This window comes from Porites lutea, chromosome 5, assembly GCF_958299795.1.
Source record: "Porites lutea chromosome 5, jaPorLute2.1, whole genome shotgun sequence".
Lineage (NCBI taxonomy): Eukaryota > Metazoa > Cnidaria > Anthozoa > Scleractinia > Poritidae > Porites > Porites lutea.
In genome coordinates this window covers 27410090-27433886 of record NC_133205.1, presented here as the reverse complement: position 1 = coordinate 27433886, position 23797 = coordinate 27410090, and the positions used below count along the sequence as shown (strand labels likewise).

General features: G+C 38.3%; 1 protein-coding gene across 2 annotated transcripts; it reads right to left on the bottom strand.

Moving 5' to 3' along the window:
- Nucleotides 1–6744: 6744 nt before the first annotated feature.
- Nucleotides 6745–22462, bottom strand: LOC140936554 (cdc42-interacting protein 4 homolog). 2 transcript variants are annotated; one of them, XM_073386059.1, is made up of 13 exons: nucleotides 22301–22462; nucleotides 22044–22159; nucleotides 18730–18780; nucleotides 18096–18243; nucleotides 17576–17638; nucleotides 15452–15556; nucleotides 15030–15158; nucleotides 13785–13931; nucleotides 11731–11898; nucleotides 10456–10571; nucleotides 9459–9591; nucleotides 8800–9052; nucleotides 6745–8467 (listed from the first exon to the last, which is right to left on the bottom strand). In XM_073386059.1, exons 1-13 carry the CDS (start codon nucleotides 22322–22324, stop codon nucleotides 8325–8327), a joined length of 1596 nt encoding a protein of 531 aa, XP_073242160.1. In that variant the 5' UTR covers nucleotides 22325–22462; the 3' UTR covers nucleotides 6745–8324. The 2 variants fall into 2 exon arrangements, with proteins under 2 accessions (XP_073242160.1, XP_073242161.1); XM_073386060.1 differs by lacking the exon at nucleotides 18730–18780.
- Nucleotides 22463–23797: the final 1335 nt, after the last annotated feature.

The following is a 23797-nucleotide window of genomic DNA, read 5'->3' as shown; positions in this document are numbered from 1 at the left end:
GCGGTACGTAACTAACTACCATTACATTACTGCGCGAGTCTTGTCAACTGATGGTCTGTTAGACTGCTCACGGCCTTTGATACAGTTTGGCGTTTTTCTAACCTTTTGTTTCAAAAGTTTAATCCTCGGGGTTTTGTCTCTTCGTCTTGTGAGACTGACAGGAAGGAAATCGGTAGTGCTGTTCATAATTTCTAAAAATGGCTCAATGACTGAGCCTGAACGTTATGACTACACAAGCAGGGGGTCTTAAATTTGTTTAGAAAGATTGAACTGGTTCTATTTTGTGGTCATGTCAGTCATGCTTTTTTTTACTAAAAACAAAAAGAGAAATAATCACAGGGTTTAACGGGTGTTCACTGTAGAAATTTTTAATCTAAACATTTTCGTCAACTGAAAGCTGACTGGCATGTGACTGGTGGTCATACAATTCCCAAATTCTGCCCTACTTTATTTTTCGGCCCAGTCTGCTGTTAGCCGGGTCAAGCGGTCTTCTTGGTGATATTGTCGGGGAGAGTCTATTTTAAGAGAAAAAATCTAGCTAAAACTCTAGGAGATTGATACAGTTGCTCTTTTCCATATTTCCGGTGCCGCGACCTGTACAAAAAAAAAAAAAGAACAACAAGTGCCAATAAACAAACTCATCTTGTTAACTAGGCGTCTTCAGTTACATAATCCATTCTCAGAATCTTTAGATTCTTTGGACTCGTTTTGGGATTATACGTTTGTGGTGTGTGTCACGTGTATCAGAATGTTAAACTCTATATATTTTTACAAAGGCGAGAAGTGTTTCATAAAGTCGTATAAACGTTCTCGTTTAGTTCACGGTAAACGTTTCTTATCGGAAGCTTTTGCACAAATTATTACCCTCGATATGGTCTGATAATTTTACACTTTAATGTGAAAATAAAATCACGTTTTTAGGAACTTGCATGAGCGGACCGTGACCGGGTCAAGGGGAGTCATGGTTAATGGTCCGTTTAGAAACTAGAAGACCGCTGACTCGACGACTCTTCAATCAAGTCAACTATTAAGAGGCCACAATTTTACATGATTTATACCGCCTTTCTATACGCCAAAACGACTAGATCTAACAATGTGTCTGAGTGGAAGTTTTTTGAGGCCTACCGCAAAGGGCTCTGTCGGCAAACTCACGGTCCAATGCTGCTGCTCTTATAGGTAAAAAAAAAACACATACACAACGATAATCGTGAAAGTGTGCAGTTTGTTCTGATCAACGTAGAAAAGCTGGTCGGGTGCCACGAAGAATAGAATCGAACACAAAACCACCAAACAAAAAATACTGAGAGCTATTGGCTTCGTAGGGCTTATCTGTAGACTAGCTGACTGTCCAGATCAGGACCGACTTTCATTGAAATATTCATCTAGCACCAAAAACAGTGTGTCTTCTAAGCTTCAACAGTTTTCCACTTAGTTCTCACCTCAGGCATACTGGCATACCACTTAAGGTTCCATTGCGCTACTTAAATCCAGGGGGGGGGGGGGGAATGCTCCTCGGGAACCTTCATCCTTCCTTTTATAGCTGAGTCAGCCAGGGAATGAAATTCTTAATTTTCATCTTTCATAGAAGTAGGCTTTCAGTAATCACTGTTTATTATGAAGCTTTAGCTGGGGACTCGGTGGAGATTTTAGCTGCTGATGAGTCCAGTGGAACTCTGTTAGGTTATTTGCGTCATCTTGGTGTCTTGGGAAAGTAATATCAGCCTTGGTTGCCGACATGTTGGTCACCCAAATTAGTCTGTTTTAGTCTCGCTGCTGGCACAAGCGAAAAGCAAATGGACACGGAGGACAGAAAAAGTCGACAAAAAAATGGAAAGAAAAGTTGAAAGGAGTGGGACGCACATCTTTTCGACCCCGTTCTTCCCAGTCCTCGCCCCCTTCATGGCGCTAGCGCTCGCCCGTCGCGACTTCCTGAAAGCACAGCCTGGAACGTGGTCAAGAGAGAATAGCTCATTCTCTCTTGACATGGTACATTCAAACAGAATTTCGGAACTCCACTATATTCCGCCCTTGTTTATTCATAATCACTTGGTGAATAAACCGGAAAAAAAGCAACAAAACAAGGCAAAAAACAGAGCGAGCGTTATCGCACGCTTGAGACGAGAAGCGTGCGTGAAAGACGCCGCAAGGCAGGGGTAGGAAGGGAATTACGCACCACCGGAGGGTTAGGCGCCAAAGGATTAATTAAAAGGGAGTGACTTTCGCGCCCTTTCCTTTTCCTATTTTTAGGATATAATCTTATAACGCCCGGATCAGATCGACTTACCTAGTGTATTGTGGTTACCCACTATTAGCCTGTTCCAGGAGCTCAGATAGTAGGGACGGCGCAAAGTAAAGTGAGCAGGAAAAAATAATAATAATAGTAATGGTTTATTAACAGATCCACTGGGTGGCTCTTTTTGGCCCTGTTAAATTACATCAATTACAATTAAAAAATAAATCAAATTAAGTTATTTACAAATTATGCAGTATACAATTAAAAGTAGAAGCAGGATTAACAGAATCCAATTACAGTAAAACTAACTAATCACTCTGTACTCTATTACTTAAAAAATTCCTTGAAAGTCTTAAAAGGTTCTGTAATCTTTACAGTTTCTTATAATTTCTGGTAGATTATTTTAAAATAGCTTCGACGCATTATTGGAAAGTGCCCTTTTCGGTCGGGACCGTTAATCTAATTGAATTGCTTGAACACAGTTCCTTAGGTCATTCCTGTTTTATCACTTTAAGCAGGAGCCCTGGCCAAGTCTCAGTGTTATGCAAAGCTTTAAAGCATGATTTCAGGAGGTTCAAATCTCTTCTCTCATTGATTGGAAGCCATCCGATTTTAAATACATCCCGAAAGTTCTTAACATAGTGACCGAGTACAAAACTTGCGGTAGCAAATTGAACCCGTTGCAACAACGAAGTATGAATTGTGGTAGAGCGTAAAAAACCAGATCGGCATAATCTAGTTTTGACAAAATGAATGTTTCTGCTAGTTGCTTTCTAAGCTCGTATTTGGCGAGATATTTCAGTTTTCTTAGTATTGATAGAGTGGTGTAGCATTCACCCTGATGCCGTGTGCTTGATGTGATCGTCCCACTTAAGATGTTCATTGATATGACCTCCAAGCAGTTTGCAAGATTTAATAGAGTGAGGGGGTGTATTCTTTCTCTTTCTTCCGCTTTTTCCGCCAGTACGCTCCCTATTTCGCGCCACTCTCCGCTATCTGAACGCCTGGAACTGTCTAATCCACTACTATAAAGAGACTAAAGAGGAGCGGGCTCCTACTATATCACATTATTCGGCTCTAATCCTCTTTACTGATAATTCGAAGAGGGATGCTTTGTGCTTCAGTGATGTTGAGGCAAATGTAACAGCGGATTAGTAAGTAAATTAAGGGTAATGAGAAAATCAGAACACTCTAGTGAAGGTTGAAGTAGTGGAGAAAAACGAAATCTTGGAGGTCAGGATAAGCCCGGGACCATGCTTTTCAACAAGTCACACGGGAAAAATAAGATTATTCTTGGCTAAAAATTACGAGAAAAGTGTGAGGCTGCCATGGGCGAGGTTTCGTGGAGATTATAAACAAAATTTTCATTCGAACAAAAAATATTTTGTAGTTGATCCATCGTAACGTAAAAACTTCTTGATGAGATTAAAGGTGAAGAGAAAATATAATGGCCCATAAACTGAAGCTGAAGAAAATGTAGGGGCAAGTTAGAATAATTTCCAGGTATGAAGGGAAGAGTCAGGGAGCTTTTTCGTTCCAGGTACAGTGGGAATTACTCTTCGGTAAACTCCCGCTTTAAATATAGTCAAACCTGTGTTAAGAAACAGTGTCCGCATAGGAGTACAGTCGTCTCTCTCTTAACGGACACCACTGTAAGACGGACACCCAGAGTTGGTCCCTGCCTTTCTTCAAGACGGACTCTTGGTGCCGTTTCCAAGGTGAGAGTTGACTCTACTCAAAACAGGCATTAGACAGGTTTTTTCTGATGGCATGGAAACTGTTTTAACGTGAGAGTCAGTGCCAGCAGAACTGAGAAGCTGGTAGGCAAATTTTCGAAGGGGTAGAGGGAACACACAACAAACTCATTACCCACCGAAACGACGGAGACGCTGCTGTCACCAGCTGAGCGGTCTTTTTTATGTCATATGGCCTTAGGATCATATTGGTATCTTTTGAAGTGGGAAAAAAGTCGGGAATTTTAAATGCATCGGTATCATTATCTTGCGTTTGCAGTTCAACACTTACGGGTAACGTACTCTTCAGTCAAATTGCTCTCATGTAGATGACAGTTTTTGTCAGGGTCGGCTGAGGGTATGGTAATATAACATTACAACCGAAGTAATTAACCCAGTGTACCAAAAATTGCCCCCTCCCCAACTCTTCTCAATATATCCGAACCTAAAGGACACTTGGCTTACCGCATACACGGAATCATTTTTCTTTCAGGTGAAAGATACTGTAATAATAATAATAATGTTTATTTCTTATATTGCGCAGTCTAGCATGCGATAAAGATATGATCGAGTGCGCATTACAACACTAAAATCTTAAAGTAATAAATGGCTAGTCCAAATAATGATAATAATAATAATAATTTACAATTTTCGGAAAACAATAAAAGTAAAATATGAGTTAATAAAAGAACTAATAAAAAGCTAATTTAAAAAGATGTGTCTTTAGTAAAACTTTAAAAATGTTCAATGATTGACATTGTCTAATTTCTAGAGGGAGTCGATTCCATACTTTGGGCGCAGCATTTTCAAACGCCCTATCCCCGAGTGTCTTTTTTGTTCTATAGGTATTGTCCATTAGGAGTATGCCCCGGTATGATCTCAACTGATACCGCGAGCTCTTTTTGATTTTTATCAAGTCTAAAAGATATTGTGGTGCGACGCCGTAGATACATTTGTGAACTAGCATTGCTATCTTGAATTCTATTCTGTGGGTAACCGGAAGCCAGTGCAGGTTGATCAGGGATGGTGTGATAGGATCATACCTAGATATAGTACATACCAGCCGAGCTGCCGCGTTCTGCAGGCGTTGCAGCTTACCAAGATGAACAGCGGGCGTACCATATAATAGACCGTTACAATAGTCTAATCGTGACATTATAATAGCCTGTACAATGGACTTCCTATTATCATATGATAAATACTTTCTAATACGCCGGATGTTATGTAGATGGTAATAAATATTCTGACATATGCTGTTAATATGTGTGGTCATATTCATGTTTGCATCAAACCAAGCACCCAGGTTTCTAACAGAGTAAACCGCAGAAACCTTTACCTCACCTACTTGCAAGTCACTTATCATAACCTTATTTAACTGTGCGCGTGTACCTATAATAAGAAACTCGGTCTTAGCATCGTTCAGCCGAAGTTTGTCTTGGACCATCCAGGTTCTTATGTCCGTGATGCAAGCTTGTAGAGCGTCAACAGCATCCGTCTCAGTAGCAGAACCATCCGGCTTAAATGAGATATAGAGCTGCGTATCATCAGCGTATGCGTGAACGTTAGGGAGATGGGATTCAACAACATCGAAGAGCTTACTTGCGTACAACGTGAAGAGCAAGGGACCAAGACATGATCCTTGAGGTACCCCTTGAGGCAGATCAAAGTCACTCGAATAGCTCCCGTTAATCTGTATGCCCAATTTCAAATTTTAAAACCCCCGTATACCTCGAAACCCTGGCCGCCGGAACTAATGCCTCTCTTCAACGTGGGATAACCTTTTGGGAGGGGTGCCAACCGCAGTCTCAAATCGGATTTATTATTATCTCATCGCAAATTCTCATTGTAGCCTTTGTCATATTCTACCGCACTATCTTAAAACCACAATCACAATTACAATTGAATGGGTGTTAAAGCACTTATGTTGTTTACGATTTGCCAAAATGTTAAATTTTCGGGAAAACTTAGTTCCAAGGGAAAAATAAAGCTTGAAACTGGTAAGGAAGACGGAATGAACTGTAAATATGGTGGCCTTTGATTCGCAATAACCAATCGGGCAAACCGGGAAGATAGGCTTGATTTCCGCCACTCTCTTGGTCCTCCACGAGATCAAGTTGGGGAAGGGGGGGAGGTTAACTAACCGGACAGCGGCTAGTAATCGAGCCTAAGGGGAAGACCTCTGCCGACTTGGAAATTTTCCATTGGGAATCATGCACCATTTGCATTCCAGCCCGGCAAAACATTTTTGTAGCCGGTGTTGTTTAAGTTTCTGAATCGGCCTGATTCTTTGGTAACAGAATTTTATAAACCAATAACGTCAATAACAAGTGGTTTCAATACTCCATGGTGTAGTGAATACGAATGTGGGTTCAAGCCTTACATAATCTGATTTCTTCTTTCAGTTACTACCTTAAGCTTCATGGCTTTTATCTCTTTTTTTGGACCCAATTTTTGTCCAAACCGTATCCATTCTAGTCACAACCCTCTAATGATCAGTACTCAAAGTGCACACGCATACTAACAAAAGCCATTGCAGTGTCGAACAATTTTATTAGTCTACTTTTACACTATTGAATTACGGCCTAATAGCTAGAACAGCTTGGGTACGTGCCTAGCTAGCTATGATATATATTCCATGCTCAACTGTCATTCGTTCATTAGTTCACTAGCGCTTACTATAGTTTCTTCTTTAAAAATTATAGCATTTTAGTTTGGAGAAAAAACACTTAATAAAGAAATAAGAAACCTGAAGCTAACAATAACAAAACACAAAAGCTATAAAGAATTAAATTTTGTGTTCTATATTTAAGCTTTGATAATAAAATTGTCAGTCTCTCTTATTTATGGTGTTGTATTTCACCATAACTTCCACCGCTGATACTCCTACAGAGGGACCTTAATAGGAAGATAATTTAACAAAACTTCAACAGTCACATCAGGAAAATGTTGAGTTGACCATATCACATGACCCTATAACGTTAACAATAGCAACATCACTGGTCGCGTGTAAATCCTGGAGAAATAGAATGTTCTCGCTACAGTTAGAAACGTAAGTAAAGTTTAGGTTCGATACAGAAGGGAATAATTCGTACGAAGAGAAAAAAGAAATTTAGAACTGTACTAGCTTCCTTTTTTTTCAATCCACGCTATAAATTAAAAGGAAAGTGAGGGATACTCTGCGCAGCCGCTCGGGCAGGAGTAACGCAATGCCGGGACGCAATGGCATTGGGTGACTATTGCCCGATCGGCTGCGAAGGAATACAAGAATGGTTAAATTGATAAAAATTAGACTTATTCATTGTTAAAACTTACTTAACGAACGAAATCATCATTTTCAACCATCGTCACGGCTACATTTAAGGACCAAGTAACGACCCAGTATTCCCTATACTGCTTTGTCCGCAGAGCCAGGAAGAGCCAACATTATTGGGGGAAAATGAAGTTGAACACACTAACTATGGATGACTTATAAGAGGTGGAGGGCAAGGGTTAGATGAACTTTGTACCCGTTACTTCGGTGGTAAAACTTTCAGCTTTATAACGTGAGGTAGTTAATTACATCCTGGTCTGATGGGCAATCCCCTAGATCAGCTTTTGTGCACTCTACGTTTTGACTTTCATGTTATCTTTGTAGGTTTCAAAATGGCTGAGGAACCAAGACCAGATATCGACGATTCGCCAACCAAACAAACTCTGCCTGTTTTCGTTTTTTTTAGTTATTTCCGTTGGATGAAACTTTAATAAATGAAGCAAAAATAGCCCTAATTCAAACCGTAAATTTTCCATATCTCCTTACATACTTTTTGCTGGAAAAAACTTTCCAGATCTTTAATTTTCTTTTCGATATTATATCTTCGGTTCTTTATCACCTGAAAGACAGTTTAATGCGTTATTTTCAGGAGTAACACTGCACCAAGGACTGAGAGCAAGGGGTTTTAGGCATACTACTCGGCACCTTATACACAAATAACAGAGGTAATGTTTCCACTCATTTCACCCACTCACTAACAGAGCCAGAGCATCTAAATGCGTTGTTTAAACTCTTGACTCTGTGACTTTTTCATATGAAACTTCTCCATCATACGATACTACTGATTTGTTTTCCGAAATCTTACAAATACTATTTTGAAGTTTTGACTTGGGACGCTTATTTCTGTAAATGGAACAAACTATTTTTGTTGTATACCAGTAACCCCCTTGCCGACCCTAAAGTCCTCTATACGCCTATGTATGGCTAATCTTCTGAATCTTTACAATTTCAACGCATTTGTCCTGCAACGGCTAACAGTTAGTCGAGGACAGTACATATTTAGCCATTAGAAGTATTCTCATAAAATTTCTTACAATTAAAGGTGTGTTTATATCACTTCTATGTAGCTGGAAGGAACAAAGCCTTCCTCGTCGTTTTTCATCACTTTGGTCCAGCCGCTACCGTCGAGGTCATGCTCCACTATCACTAGCACATCTCCTTCATTTATCGTAAGTTCGCCGTCATTGGAACCTGGCAATTTAACAGATCGATAACAATTTTCTATGGTCTGTACTCTTATCAACTACACTCTGTGCTCTTATTAAAAGAAATGATCGAACACTTTAATTTCACTAGGGTGCATGATTACAGACCAACTGTACTCTCCCTTAAAAGATGAACTAGAGAGCAGCCATAAAGTATTTAGTACAAGCTGTAACAACAGAGAGAGCATGGGCTATAAGAAACATGGGTTTTGACTAAACAAAGGCTAAATTTTTATTTAATTACTCGCTTAATTACTCGTTTCGGTCATTTTGCGTTAGGATTCGGAAAATAAAACTAACTAACCCCAAAAACATTACCTTGGAAATCATAAAGTACTTTACATTGCTCTTCGTTTTCATACTCTTCGTCTTCGCCCCACTCATCATCGACAGGCTCTTCAACAGGAGGTACCAGCATGCCAGGGGGAGGGGGAGGGGTGGGAGCTGGTGGGGGCGCAGTCCCGTCGGTATTACTCGTGACTGGTCCCGGGGGTGGTTGGGCTTTAGTAGCCTTTGAATATTTTTCAGGAGCTGGTGGTGCCTCTTTGTTTTCCAAAGCTGCTAGATAACACTGTTTAGGAATAAAACATCAGCAACAAACGGGTTAAAAACAGACAAGTCAAATAAAAATCAGAGCTGCTACAAGAGATCATAACGTTTTACGGACGAGGATACTTTGTTTGCAACTTTTTCCCCCGACGTCAGTTATTTGACACAAACATGTACAGTCAGAGCCCGGCTTTATGGACACCTCATTATTACGGACAGTTTGCTTTGCCCCTGGGGAAAGAAAGCCCTTACATTTTCTCTTATTTCAACCCGACACCCCGTTAATAATGACATTGTACCAGCTTGACTCAATCCACAAAATGTTACGTCATGAACATTCAAGCGAAACCTTTTCGGCCATACTTTCGCTTACGTAACCACTGCTCGAAAAGTAAATAAAATAAAATTTTCATTGTCCTATACCTAACCTGGTATTTGTAAAGGTCATCACTTAAGGCGTCCAGTTCTTTAGCATTTTCAGCAAGTTGTTGTTCAATGGTATTTGGATCACCTAAGGAAGGGTTCTGTCTGTAGACATCTACCATTTTCTCCATTCCCTCCCTAGAAGAAAATAATAGCAGTAAAAGGCTATTGATGCAATAGAACCCGTATAACTAGACCACAATCATAATAAAGAGTTGAGCCATACTCAGTACAGTAGGCTCCAGTTTTCCTTTCCGATGCTCAGACTGGCCTGCCACAGGCCAGTTCTTGGCAAAAGGAAACAGGTGGCCTGAAAACCGGTGAGGAAGTAGGGGGGTCCTGAAGACTCAGAAATGGGCAAGGGTGTAACGAAATAACTTTGGGGAACATAAACAACATGCGAAACAAATTAGGGAAATCTAAACTTCTACACAACAGTACAAAGTATGAAAATTCCAACCAAATAAGGGAAGGAAGTCTATAGACTCCTGCTTAACCATTTCATTCTTCACTGGGTGAGATGATTTGGCACTCTAGCTTTTACATTTGTGGACAAAATCAGGACTATCTTGTTACATGTAAGGTTCTTAGAGTGAGGAATGCATGGAGAAGAAAACCAAGGAAATGAACTTGATGCGGGTGTGTGCTAAATACAGGTTTGCCTTTCAGAAAAAGTGAGGAAAAAGTGTGGGATTTACTGATGCTCATTATTTTCTCCACATTCCTTTCAACAATGGCTACAAATGGAAAAAGATAAAAAATACTGAGATCCAAACCATAAAGCCTTGTTTTAACTCTGGCTCTAGCAAACTGTTTTTTTGTGAAAAGATGTTTTAAAGAAGTAATTATTTTAACGACAAGAGAGTTCACGAATCATTCAAGAACAATTCAAAGACTTTTCAAGGAATCCTCATAAAATTTAAGTAATATTACAAGTCTGAATCAAAAGTGGTATAAGACTGCAACAGAGGTATTATCAGCATAATACTTAACTATAATTACCTGGAGTTCTTTAACTGAGCCACTTGTGCCTCTAATTGTGATACTTTCTTTTTAGATGTTCGAATCTTTTGTCCAGGTGTTGAAAACTGATCTTTACCATCATCAAATTCACCATGCTGAAGGAAAAAAAATTAGAAAATGATCACCCACCATACAACAATCCTTTTACAAGGAATTACCACTGCTATTACAGCTAGTTATCAATTTTTACTACACCCTCAAAAACAGATACAATTAGTCAGCAAAAATACCTCATATTTTTAGAGAAACAAAGAAGAATTTGCTCACAATCAGTAGGTAATAATACAACGTAGGTGGAATAATTATGATTGTCAAGGTGAATTGTAGTCCCAAATAGGACCGTTGCAGACATTGACTTGACTGATGTTTGGACAGCCTGTACAGAAGCCATCTTCGAAGGCAAAGTGAGTTCAGTTTTATCTTGTTGGTTAATGGTAGTTAACTCTGGTTTGATGGTGTATGTAAGCCATAACGGCTGCCACATCTTTAGGCCTCCACAATTTTCTTAATTTCTTGTTTTTGCTTTCATATCTTGTAATTGTAAATAATGATTATCTTTCTTTGAGTATTTTTTATAGATTTTTATCATTGTAAACCTTATTGTAATTCAGCCTGCTGGTGGCAAGTTTTTAAGGTGAATAAACTATCTATCCACCTATCTACATATATGACCGGATTGGTCAATTCAGGCATGGTGTTATTGGCCGTCTGTCAATTAAGCTATCGTGAGTGGTGTGTTTTTATTTTACGTTTAGCATTTGCAAGCTAATGTACATCCAGAGGTGAGGGTGGGGAGTACTCCCTATAATGGTTTATAAAGGTAGGCTCCACCCGAAAATAGGTACCTTTTTCAGGCTTCAGGTAAATCAAAGGGTAGGGACTTCACTAGTTGACGTATATAAAAGGGTACAGAAATCTGTCATTTTGGTCTGTAGAAAGACCCAAAAGAGCTAAAAGATGCATATTATGGTCGTGATAAAGCTGAGAAGATGTTGTGGTTTGTGATTTATTCATATTTTATAGAAAGTGCAATGACAGCAGTTAAAATGGATCCAAAGTTCTAAACAAGGTATAATGTGAAAGGGGTACCATATGTCAATGGAAGGTATACGAAAGGGGTACCTTTTCGGTCAAAAAGGTACATAAAAGGGTAAGGACCTCAGGGCAGAGCCTCCCTGTATAAAATGTTGTTGAGTACCTCCCCCTAACCTAACACAAACCTAACTGGTATAGAAAACATTTTGAAAGTCAAACCTTTTTATTTTTCTTGGTACCACCGAACCATCCAGGTTTTTTACCTTTCTTCTTTTCTACGCTTTGTGGGGCTCTGTTAAGTGTTTGTCCCTTTCCGGATTCCTCAAACGGGATATCGCCCGGTGGTTGATATGCTGTTTTGTTTTGTTCTATCAGTATTTTACTATCCTACATTAAAGGTAAAAACCCTCTTATTAGTGTCAATAGGGCCATTTATACGACGAAAAATAAGACCCGTCTTACATAAGACGCGAACTGTACCATTTATACGACCATGTCTTATCTAATAAGACATGTCTTAGCTAAGCCGTGTCTTATTTTAGATGAAATGTGCCGTTTATATGGAAAGTTTGCGTCTTATTTAAGACGCGTCTTATTTTTCCTCGTATAAATGGCCCTAATGTCTTCAGTAGTAAATTGCAAACTTGTGAAACAGTGAAAAAGGAAAACGTTTTACTAACATCACAAACATGGCACCCAAAATTTTCAGTCTTTTCTAATTCTTTTTCTCCTTCTTGTCTATTTATCATTTTTCCTAGCAATTTTGAGAATACTGATCCTCACAGTATTCTACTCTGTCAGCATGAGTCTATCTTAAAGGGGCCAGGTCATGCTATTTGCTGCCTTTTTACAAAGCTAAAATTTGCCTTTGCAAAAACTAAATTCCAAAATAATGGTCCAGTTTTTTTTAATTAAAACTATATTTGCGCATTAAAACTGTTTCCTGTCAACTGTTGCAACAGATGTTAAGGATGGACATGGATTGAAACTTGAAAAAGATAGGCCAACATTTTCAAGTTTTAATGTTATGCCTGCAAAAATCATAAAAAAAATGCTTTGTGCTCTATCTTCTTCCTAACTCGACAGGAGCATTTTTTATATGAAAAAAGGCACAAAGTAATGACTTTTCAACAGAATTGACCTAAAACAGCAATAGAGCGGTTTTCATTTGAGTGTCGAAAAGTAATTGGTTTTGCACTTTCTACACGATGCGATTGGCTTAAAAGATTCGCGCCACCTTTTCATCCAATCAGAAGTCAAACCAAAGCCAATTGTGACGCGCTCGCATGCATTTTCCCGCGCTTTGCGTCAGCCACATGTAATTACTTCGAGTTTTGATTGGTTCAATGTATTGTCTGTGTCCTATGTGATTGGCCAGAGTAATTACTTTGGTTTTGGTTTTACGACACTCAAACGAAAACCACTCTATCCTCAAGTCATAGTCCCTTTAACTGACCAATCTTGCCACAATCCCAGGGTTACACTTCAGGCCATGTCCAAGCTTATCCGGGTATTTTTGAATCCACAATTTTTCTTTCCGGATACGGCTCCCATCTTCACTTATCCCGTGAACCCAGCATATGCATACTGCATTCTGCAACTTTTTGAATCTGCTATTCAGAGTGGAAATTTTTGAATACGCTATGAATCTGGAATCATGTGGATGCTAAATCCGGATATTTTTTATCTGGTGACGTAACAAGATTGAGCCCGGTTCATTACCGTGAAGACTGTCTTCAAGATGGCAACCTCATTCCCAGCATCTCTCTCTTACCCATCAATGCTAATTGCAAGATGCACATTTTGTGCACTAAACAATGCATGCTCTGTTGCCAATATTCCCAGGGGAGTCCTGGGTACTAGAGTGAATCTGGATATGTGTCAGATATCTGTGGACAGGAATATTTGATTTGAATACGGATACAATTGGACATGGAAATTTTTTAATCCAGAAAGAAAAAGTTGCGGATTCAAAAATATCCAATTATGTGTGGCCTGGACAGGGCCACAGTTTCCTTCCTGAAAGGGGGTAATACAAAAAGAGCTAATGGTATGGCTTCTGAAGGGTGTTCAAAGGACATGAATTCAAGTTTTGGAGGTAAATTTCAGTGACTTTTTGATCAAGGAAAAGGAAATTCAGTTTGAGTTAGAGAGGGATTCAAGTTATCTGAGTAAAAATGACTGAAAGGTGGGGTGAAATTTAAGGGAAATGGGACTTCGCATGAGTTAGAGGGGAGTTTGAGTTATCGAGGTTCTACTGTATGTAGTACTACCTCTTGTCCATTTACAGACTTTCCATTATCCTTGATATTGTCCAGGCATTTTTGTATTATAGGGATTACTTTTGTCTCTACGTTAGCATATTCTGTCAGTAATTCACCAGTTCTCTGTATCCTGCGTTCATCCATTTTCTGTAGTTCCTGCAAACAAGGAAGGAAAAACAATAACTACTTAGGTAATACTGAAATGAATGAAAACAATTTACAAACTCAAGCCAGAGGTTTCTGAAATTCCCTGAATTTTCCCTGACTTTGTCCGGACAAATGTAAAATTTCCCTGACCAACTGAGTTAACAATTTCACAAATTAGTCCGGATAATGAATTCACTGCTTCCCTCACAGCCATCCCCTCTAGCCATTTTTTATTTATGCTTTCAGAAGGTCATGTGCAATGTACATGAATTGATAGTTCCTCAATATAATGTGCAAAAAGGATTGATTTCTTTGAATCCCTCCCCCCCCCAAAAAAAATATTCTACCAATACTACACGATTCATGTCCGTAAAATGTACAAATGTACTCATATAATTTCACTTTTTCAAAGATTTAAATTTTCCCTGAGTCCAAGTGAAATTACCAGAATTTTCCCTGACATTGAAGAAATTTTATTTTCCTTGACCATTTCCCTTCCTGTGGCAACAATGTCAATGATATTCCCAAATGCAGTCAAAGCTTTCTTTGCGACCACTTTCATAAGCGATTAGCTCTAGTTACAACCACCTTGGTGAATCACTGTTTGAACTGTGACTTTGTAGCAGAAAGCTCTCATAAGCGACAGCTCTTGTAGCGACCGCGACCACTTTGGGATTACCCGACTGGAATTTTCTTTTGTTTTTCAGCTCTCGTAAGTGACCACTCAGTGACCACTCAGAGACGTGTTATTCATATAAATCAACACATCAATTAAACTGCACACTGTGCTAATGGTCTCAAAAAACTGGGCGTTGAGTTTAGCCATGTCTATACTGTGGTTCAATAGTATTCTTGGTTTGAATTTTATTTTCCTTTTGTTTTATGAATTATTAATGATTTTCTGAAGCTCTCGTAAGTGACCACCCTCTATTGTTTGATCATGCAGTCGCTTACTAGAGCTCATTCTTTAAGCGACAGGTTCTAGTTACAACCACTTTTTCATATATCCAAGGTGGTTGCTTACGACAGCTTCAACTGCATTCACTGATTTATGGTGTTGTCATTGCAACGTTTCCTCAAAACATATATATACAGTTGTATTCTTACATCAAATACTGCTGGCATCTCATTGGTATAATGTAAAGTTTGTTTGCTATTGGTCACTTCCAACTGATTTCTGTATTCTTCTCTAGCTCTTTCACAAGCCTGGCCTTTCTCCATTGACGTAGTCTTGTACTAAATAACAAAATTCAAGCAGAAGATAGAATTACACTGTGGTGTTTACAAAGAGCAAAGCATCAGGAGGAATAAAAGCAATAAAATGGTTTACTTAGTTTCCTAAAGCAAGTGACACCTGTGTATCAGGCCAACAACCTGTATACCTGAGCATCAGCAGGTATCAAACTTTTCCTCCCATTTGAAGACAGATTTTACATATCTCAGAGCAAAATTATATTTTCTAAAAAACAAACCTGCATTAAGTGGACCTTCACACTGGTATACAAGGGCCATACACCAAATTAGTTTACCTTCTCAATCACTAATCTAGAGTTGGCCATGTCTTGATCTGCTTTCTGGAAAGCCTGTAATGCCGTATCAGCTTCTTCACTGGCCTTCATAAATGCCTTTTTACTCTAGGGAAATAACAATAAACAACGAACAGGAAAAACGTAAAGCAACGTATAAATTGGACAAGTGAAATTTTCTCTCCTTCACAAGGACGGTAAGCAAAATTGGTAAATGCCCACAAGTGTACCTGTAGACAACAGGCAGCAGTAGTCAAGACAGCTCATGGGTAACTGGCAGTTTTAAAGAGTTCAGATTTTACAAGCACAAAAACATACATGGGAAAGTTGATAAATTTTACAAGAAACAAGTGTAAGAGTTGAGAGAAAAATATTACTGTTTGAGGGAAACTTCAAAAAAAATTATAGAAGAAAATTTCCACTGTGCACAGAAATGTTCTATTGTGTGGTTCCAGAAAATATCCAGACCCCCACCACGGAGGGAATTGGAAATTCCAGGGGGATGGGGGGGTCAGAGGCCCAGGAAATTCCAGAAGGGAGGGGGGTTGGACCATAAAATCACTTTCCAGGGGGGCAATATCATTTTGTTTTCGACCTGAGATCGAACATTGCTTCTCACCGACCTGGTAGATCATTTTTAGGACATAAATAACTTGAAATATATCACTTAAGATTGTTCCTTTTAATCTTAACCAGGCTTCCTTTCTTCTAAAAGCGTTTTGGATGTAATTTCAAAGGAATTAGACCGACTACAACTCGTTTTATCGCATGCTCGTATATTCGGCCGCCATTACTCGTTACCAGTCTTCCCCAAAACATCAATGCATGCAACACATCACGCAACACAACACGTTGCGTCAGTCGATCGATAGATCAGAAGAGTGACAATTTTGCCTCACGAAGCACAAGCTATACATTGTAACCATTTTAGAATGAAGAGTTTTTATTCTCCTTTTCATTTTCCCTTAATTTTGTGGTTGAACGTGTGGCATGTTCTTGATCGAATTCTCGCTGAAATGGTGTCGATTTCACCAAACATTTATACGGCCATCGCGCATCACGTCGCATCAGTCGATCGAAAAACAGTAAATTGAACTCGGTTTCCCTTCAAGTATCTTCAAGATGCAGGGGGTATTCATTGTTATCATTTCAGAATTCAGAGTTTTTATTCTCCTCTTTGTTTTGCATTAATTTTGTGGTCGTAAGTTTGACTTGTTCTGCATTCCCGCACGAAATGGCGTTAATTCTATCGACATTACGCCCATGAGACGAATAACAAATCTAAGCTTGCCCTGATTAAGGTAAATTCACAAAAATAACGGACTTATTAACTTTCTCCGTTTCATTTAAAGTAAGAGATGAGCAAAAATTGCGGATCAGGTTACTTTGTGGTGGTGTAGTGCGTTCTAATGTTGCGAGATCACTCAAATAAATGGAAACAGAAACATACAAGCTTCTGATGGAAAACGTTGGGTACTAGCCAGAAGTTGCCTCATTCTTCTACTTTAATAGTCTTTCTTCGTGAAAATGAACTTTTCCAGAGGGGTTGGGGGGTCTTTGTCACACTTGTGGAAATTCTGAAGGGGTGGGGGGTCATCAGTTCCCTGAAAAAATGGAAAATCCAGGGAGGTGGGGGGGTCCTAAGTGAAATTCCCTCCGTGGTGGGGGTCTGGATATTTTCTGGAACTACACATTTCTCACTTCTACAAAAATCTGCTCCATAGAGTTTCTTTAAAATCACAGTGCATTTTCCTTTTTTTAATGCCAAACGCTATAATTTGTCTGAAAAAAGTGGGGGTCACCAGTTTCATTTTCTAGTTATCATCCTTAAGATATGCCACTATGGTAATCACTTACAGAGAAATAACAATTTTAAGGGAATGAGAGTGCTACTATGGCTTTGGTTTGCTTTATTGTTCTTTTCTTTCAAAGTTTTTACTGTCAAAAAAGTGAAAACTTTTACAAGCCACCTTAAACTTTTTGAGCTGAGAGTTCTTGAAACAACAAACAAGTCAAAAGTCATTATAATGTGAACTTTTCACCCACAATATACCCAAATTTCAGTTTTCACCAATGCTGATATAATTATATCAACTTACAGTGCAATTACCAAAAAATACTACTTACAACTTCTAAGGCTTTCATTGAATGCTCTAAAGCATCTTGAACTTTTTTACCCTCACTGAGGTGCTGGAATGAAAGAAGACATTTGTTATGTTAATATTATTAGGAACATATGATAAACCCTGATGAGTTATTGACAAAAAGTACATGTCCACCAGCAAAACAAAAATAATAACTCAAACGAAGAAGAGAAAGACAATTGAGACAGTAAGAGGCTATAAAAGTTCAAAGTAAGTTTATAGAGTGGCGGTCACTGTTGTCAGTGATGTTCTCGAATACTTTATTTCAAAAAAATATTCCTAATCCTTGGGGGTTTTTTTAGCACCCCATTTGACATGGCAACATTAATTTTATGCGACATTTTTTTCCAAATTGCGAAAGTCCCGCAAGGCCGCACTCTAAAATAACCCTGTTAGGAAAATAACTGACACTGGTCACTCATGGGACTTATATGAAAATGGTTGAGCCAACTCTTAAGGAACCTATTGACCACATCACCAGGGAAACTAACTCTAAATCCTACCTTTCTTCTTTCAGTCTTTAGCTCATTGTGCAGTAAATGGAATTCCTTGTATACTTTTTCAGTCAAACTCTCCACTATTAACTCATGCTGACCAGCTAAATCATCTGTCTCTTTTACAACACCAATAAAGGCCTTTTGGAATGAAAATCTGAATATTTCAAAAAAATAATAAATAAATAAATAAATAAATGATAGCCTGACAAAACAGATGACATTTCATGATGCCACCACTGGTTTCCCTGTGAAATGAAATCAGAGCATAAAAATTCCACATTGATGATGAATCACCACCAGGATCTGGGCAGTGCTTCTGATTGGTCAAAGTAAATTTTCTATAAGGCACGACCAATCAGAAGCACGCAACAATAGTATGGAGTTTCTACACTCGTTTCCGAGACGTCATTTCGGGGGATGTTATCTTGTTATTCAGTTGGTGTCTAATAGACTATTTTACAGGTTGTGGACTTAGTACCCTAGCCTTCGGGTGAATGTGAGGCTGACGGTGACCTTGTTTTGAAACAAACCTCCTTTGCTTTGTTATGGAAATTCCTTGAAAAATACTAGTTAGCATAAGAATAACTTGATCTAGCTTCCATCCACAACTGTAAAATGGCCTATTACTTGACAAACTTACATTTGTTCTTCCTCTTCTTTTTTCTTTGGAAGAAATGACTTAACTAATTTCCTGACAAAAAAGAAAAATCCTATCAATGAGTTGCATATACCTTTAGGTTAGCAGAAATGAACATCTTTTAGAGCCTAAAGAAAGATTATAAACCAGCAAGATCGTGACTGGAGTGTGTAATCATAAGAATTTGCTGTTTTTAATATTTTGTGATAATACTAATACTAATACTAATACTAATACTATAATAATAATAATAATGATAATAATATCAAAACATCACACTGATCGGACTGCTGAGTCACCGTTGTGTAGAATGTGTGGAAAAAGAGGGGAGAGACCGTGAGTAACCTTGTGAGTCAGTGTAAAAGTTGGCTCAAAGGGAACATAAACGACAGCACGATATTTGGCAAAGATTGTACATTGGATTAAGTTACCTGAGTTATAACAGTTGGAACGGAAGGTTAAATGGTATGAACATGTACCAGGTGGTGGAGAATGATGAAGTAAAGCTTCTTTGGGATACGAACATCCAATGTGATAATGTTATTGAGGCAAGAAGACCTGACATTTATAGTAGTGAGTAAGGTAGTAAGGTAGTAAGGTAGTAGTAGGATAATTTGAAGAGAGAAAATAGAAGAATGTGGGGTATAAAAAACGTGGATGAACAAGTGTAGTGTAGTACAGCTGTACCGCTTGTCGTAGGGGGGCTCTTGGAAATGTTACTAAAAATTTTGGACAACGGATTGAAATACTGGGAATTGGGATTAGAAATGGTCTACTACAGAAACCTACGCTATTAGAAAAAGCCAGGATTCTGAAGAGGGTCCTTGATTTCTAAGTACCAGGAGAGTTTTCCTACAGGAACCTGGTAATTTGATATGACTGGCTCTAATAGGATGAATGTTGGCACAAGAACAGCCAGAGCTCAGAGCTTAATAGATAATAATAGTAACAATAATAATAATAACAATAGTAATCCCACATGTGAACAACTGCCCTTTTTTACTTGTCACCTACTTTAATTTTGTCTCCTTCTCTAAATTTTCCAAAGAACGCTGCTCCAATAACATAATTTCAATTTCGTTCACAATTTATTTTGGTTTCTAGCTTTCCTTAAAATGTTTTAAAACAGTTGGAAACTGAATCATTTTCAGTTTTTTTCATTGTGACAAATTCATGTCATATAAGAGTGCAACAAGTTCTCAGGTGTCAAACTAATTTGGGAGCAAGTATCTTTGACATTTAACTGCATTATCAACTTAAATGGACCTGTGGGTAAGCTGAGTTGCCCCCCTTAAAAGAAATAAATTTTTGACCAGCTCTTTAGAGCACTGAACAATAACACCCGCAAGTAACAAATGACCTTAAGTAACTCGCAAGGAGTAGTTTCTTTGCTGAATGCTAGCTGGCAAGAAGACTTATGTGTAGCATACAAGTAGTATTTGCAAGAGAAACCACTGCTCACCAGTCAGGCACACAGTAGAGGCAGCGTGGCCCAGTGGTTAAAGCGCTGGACTTGCAAATCAGAGGCCCCAAGTTCAAGTCCTGCTCTGACCACTAGCTGGATTTGTTCATGGTAGTCCCGAGTTCAAGTCCTCGGCCATGCTTGTAAAATAATAGCCAACCGTTTTGCCTCTGGCCAGTTGGGATTCTGTTAAGTTTGATTTTGATTATTTGTCTTAGGTATTTGCTCAGCCCCACTAGCATTAGTGCTATAAATACTGCTGAGGATAAATATTGGAAGTATTATTATTATTATGAATGATTTAATTTTATTTTGCCCTGATTACTTCAACCCTATGTTATTTTGTTTCCCCTTAATGGGTACCTGTGGATGCCAATTTTGTCACCCATTTTTCATCAAATCATTGGGTTTTTGATGAAATCCTCACATACACCCTGTTTATAAAGCTACTAGCAAGCTCAAGCAACCACAGCAATAATGATGGAAACAAAACAATAATAAAAGCAACAGGTTTAATAAGCAAAGCACTTTTGGGCAGATTTCTTTTCCATCTTTGCACGACTAACATTGTCAAAATTGATCAGAAGGGTAATACAATAAATATTATTGTCGCCTTAATCTCTAAGACCATTGCTTCTTGAAGAATGACCGTCACCACTTCAATTTTGGAAATACCCATAAAGAGCCTCCCCACTGTCACCAAAAAGCACATAAAAAACTACGTAATTAGAAAACAAAATTTCCAGAATTGTGGATAATTTTAAATGAATGGCTGTTTTTCTGTTTTTCCTATAAAGGGTATTGAGGGTTGGTAAGTAACAAAAATGAGGGAGGAAATAAGGTCTAAAGCATTCTAATCATCATCATCATCATCATCATCATCGTCATTGCTCCTTGTGCCAGGGTGAGCATAACTTACTAGTTAACCCTCAAAATAATATCGACATGAAAAAAAGAACAGGCTTTAATTAATGGTGCATAAAATTTGCATGCGATAATTTAAAATTTGAAACAATATAATTTATCAGCCATTTAAACACCTGGGTCATGCAAGGAGGAAATAAACTGTGAGAAGTACAAATTGTGTTTAGCCTTATCAAATTAAGAGGTGTAACATGAGGAAACATGTATTTAATCACTTGCTCAAGGTCAAAGAAATGCTTGGGAGTAGCTGCTTGTAAATTCGGAACCATTTTACTATGCGCACAATATACATTTAGACATCATATTCTTGACATGCTAATAGCAATTCCTTTACACTGCTAAAAAAATTCCCAAATGTTTACTTCGTCTTTGCTTGTCACATTGGTTGGTTTTTTGGAAAACAATTTTTAGCTTTTCTCCTTAAATGAGCATGAAAATCAGTAGTTTCTGAATCACAACACGGCAAAATTTTTGTGTTAGATGAAATATGATAGCTGAAAATGTTACCTATCAACAATAAAATTGGGCTAATTGTTTGTTTCCAAAAGCTCGATCCATCGCACATGGCTTCCCTTGTTAGATATAGAAATCGCAAATACTCTATTAAATTACGAAAAAACAAAGAAAATATTTCTAAAAGGTACTTAAGTAAACTAAGTGAAAAAAAGCAAGCGTGAAAACTTCAATAATATTTATTGATAGTAAAGTAATGACCCAGACCAATCAGCTGTGTGTGAGAAAACATGCTCATGTAAAACAATGGCAAAATCAAATATGAACGTAAAAGATGAAGAAAGATTCTCACCACTTCGTTAAGTCTTAAAAGTAAAAAAATCGGAGAGGAGGGAAAACGGCAGCTGTTCTTAATGGCGTATGACTTATTTCGATTTTGAGGAGATGTAAACTGAAATTCCGCCAGCCTTGTACTCACCGTAAATCCTTCGCATATCGTGTCTCGATTTCGCATCTCTCCTTCACGAATTTTGAAATCTTTTCCACAAAATCGATTCCAGCGTTTGTGTGGTTAGCTATGAGATCAAATTGGTCCTAGAAGCGAAAAGTAAGCAATGGCGATATTACAACACTTTACTGACAAATTATGGATATCGCGCAGCCGATGAAGTCGGATAAAAGCCAGAAACAAGCTGTGGGAGAAACAAGCGAGCAGTCGGCGATACGACTACTTACCCAAAGCTCTTTACCCCAGGTCATTTTGACGATCACAACAACACTGCTTCAGGCATTAAAAGAAAACTACAGATTTAGAAATGAGGCCAGATTCCCTCGCTCATGATCAAAACGTATTTCTTCCAGAATGTCAGGATGCGATGGCACTTCATTTGCATGCGAGGAACCGGAGGTGCAAGAATGCGCGGGCTCATACGGTAAGTCAGAGGTGGGGCCAGAACCCCGGAAAAGAGGTCCTCCCACTCGCGCGATTTCACGTCTGCATTGTTCTTGACAAATCCTGTCACGTTTCATAGCAAAATATATTGATCGCACTTTCGATATACTTGCGTCAACTAAGTAGTAATGACAAGTTTATTTCCGGTAAGTACACCGGAAGCAATATACATTTGAAAAAGACACGGGAAATAGTATTGAGTTGATAACATTGAAACTATGAGGGAATTTTTAATAACAGGAGAAAAGTCTAAGAGAAAGGGCCACAACTTCTGAAATTTAATGACAGTAATTATTATTTTATCTATGTCTAATTTGTTGAGTACTCAAAGGACTCTAAAATGTTTTGATGTGCATGCCGACGTACTTAAGTAAAAATACTCTACATTAAAACAGCAATGTGTTTCTTCTGTGAATGTCTGGCATTTTCGAAAGGAAAATTGAGAACCACCGTAAAAAGTATTCATTCCATTCTCTTTTGGCCTGACGTAGGAAAATGTCTTTTATTTATCTACATGGAGGAAAACGAGAATTTCAATCATCAGACTTTCGAGCACTTTCATCCGCCATATCGGAAACCAAGAAGACACTGGGGACGAGGTTGGAAATAGACCTCTTCCGCTTGTATGTCTTATTTTCACAACAGAGATCCCAGGGGAACTTGACCCTTGTCTTTTCATAAATTATGGATACATGCATATGCACGTGAATAAAATGAAATTTGAAAGAAACAGTTCTCTAGAGTATTATCACATGACCTGTATTGGGAAAACAAAACATACATGCTGAAGAGGTCTTCCTCTGCTGTGCTGCAGGGTAAGTGCATGGACAGGTTTAAACAAGTTCTTAAGAACCCTTAAGTGCTTATCGTGGGAAAACAAATCATGATTTACTAATTTTGTTTACAAGTGCACGTCAAAATACCAGTTTTCATGATTCAAACTATTTTGTCTAATTATCTGCAGGTCTGAACAGAGGAAGGAATTCTACATTCACAAGAGTGCTAGATTAAACCACCAAAAAAATTTTTTTTTGACCCAAACCTTTTAGAGGGCACTTCAAGTAAGTCATTAATCTGCAAACCAGGGATAAAGTGGTAAAAGCAGACTATTATTTATTGACCTTTATTGCATAATTTAACCTTTATTTGCATAATTTAGTCACTGGGAGCAAAACATAGAATTTTGAGGTAAATATAAAGAAATAGAGAGGGTTATAAATAACAAAACAAATACAAAAGATGGAGAGAATGGGCAAGATTGAGGAAAATTTAAACAGACT

What these genes read in the sequence shown, in the direction of transcription:
- LOC140936554 (XM_073386059.1), bottom strand. Translation starts at nt 22,324, where the DNA reads ATGACCTGGGGTAAAGAGCTTTGG. An exon ending in AGTCTGTAAATGGACAAGAG is followed by an intron (nt 11,899 to 13,784) that starts GTAGTACTACAT and finishes CCTTTAATGTAG; the next exon opens with GATAGTAAAATACTGATAGA. An exon ending in GCTCAGTTAAAGAACTCCAG is followed by an intron (nt 9,592 to 10,455) that starts GTAATTATAGTT and finishes ATTTTCTTCTAG; the next exon opens with GGAGGGAATGGAGAAAATGG.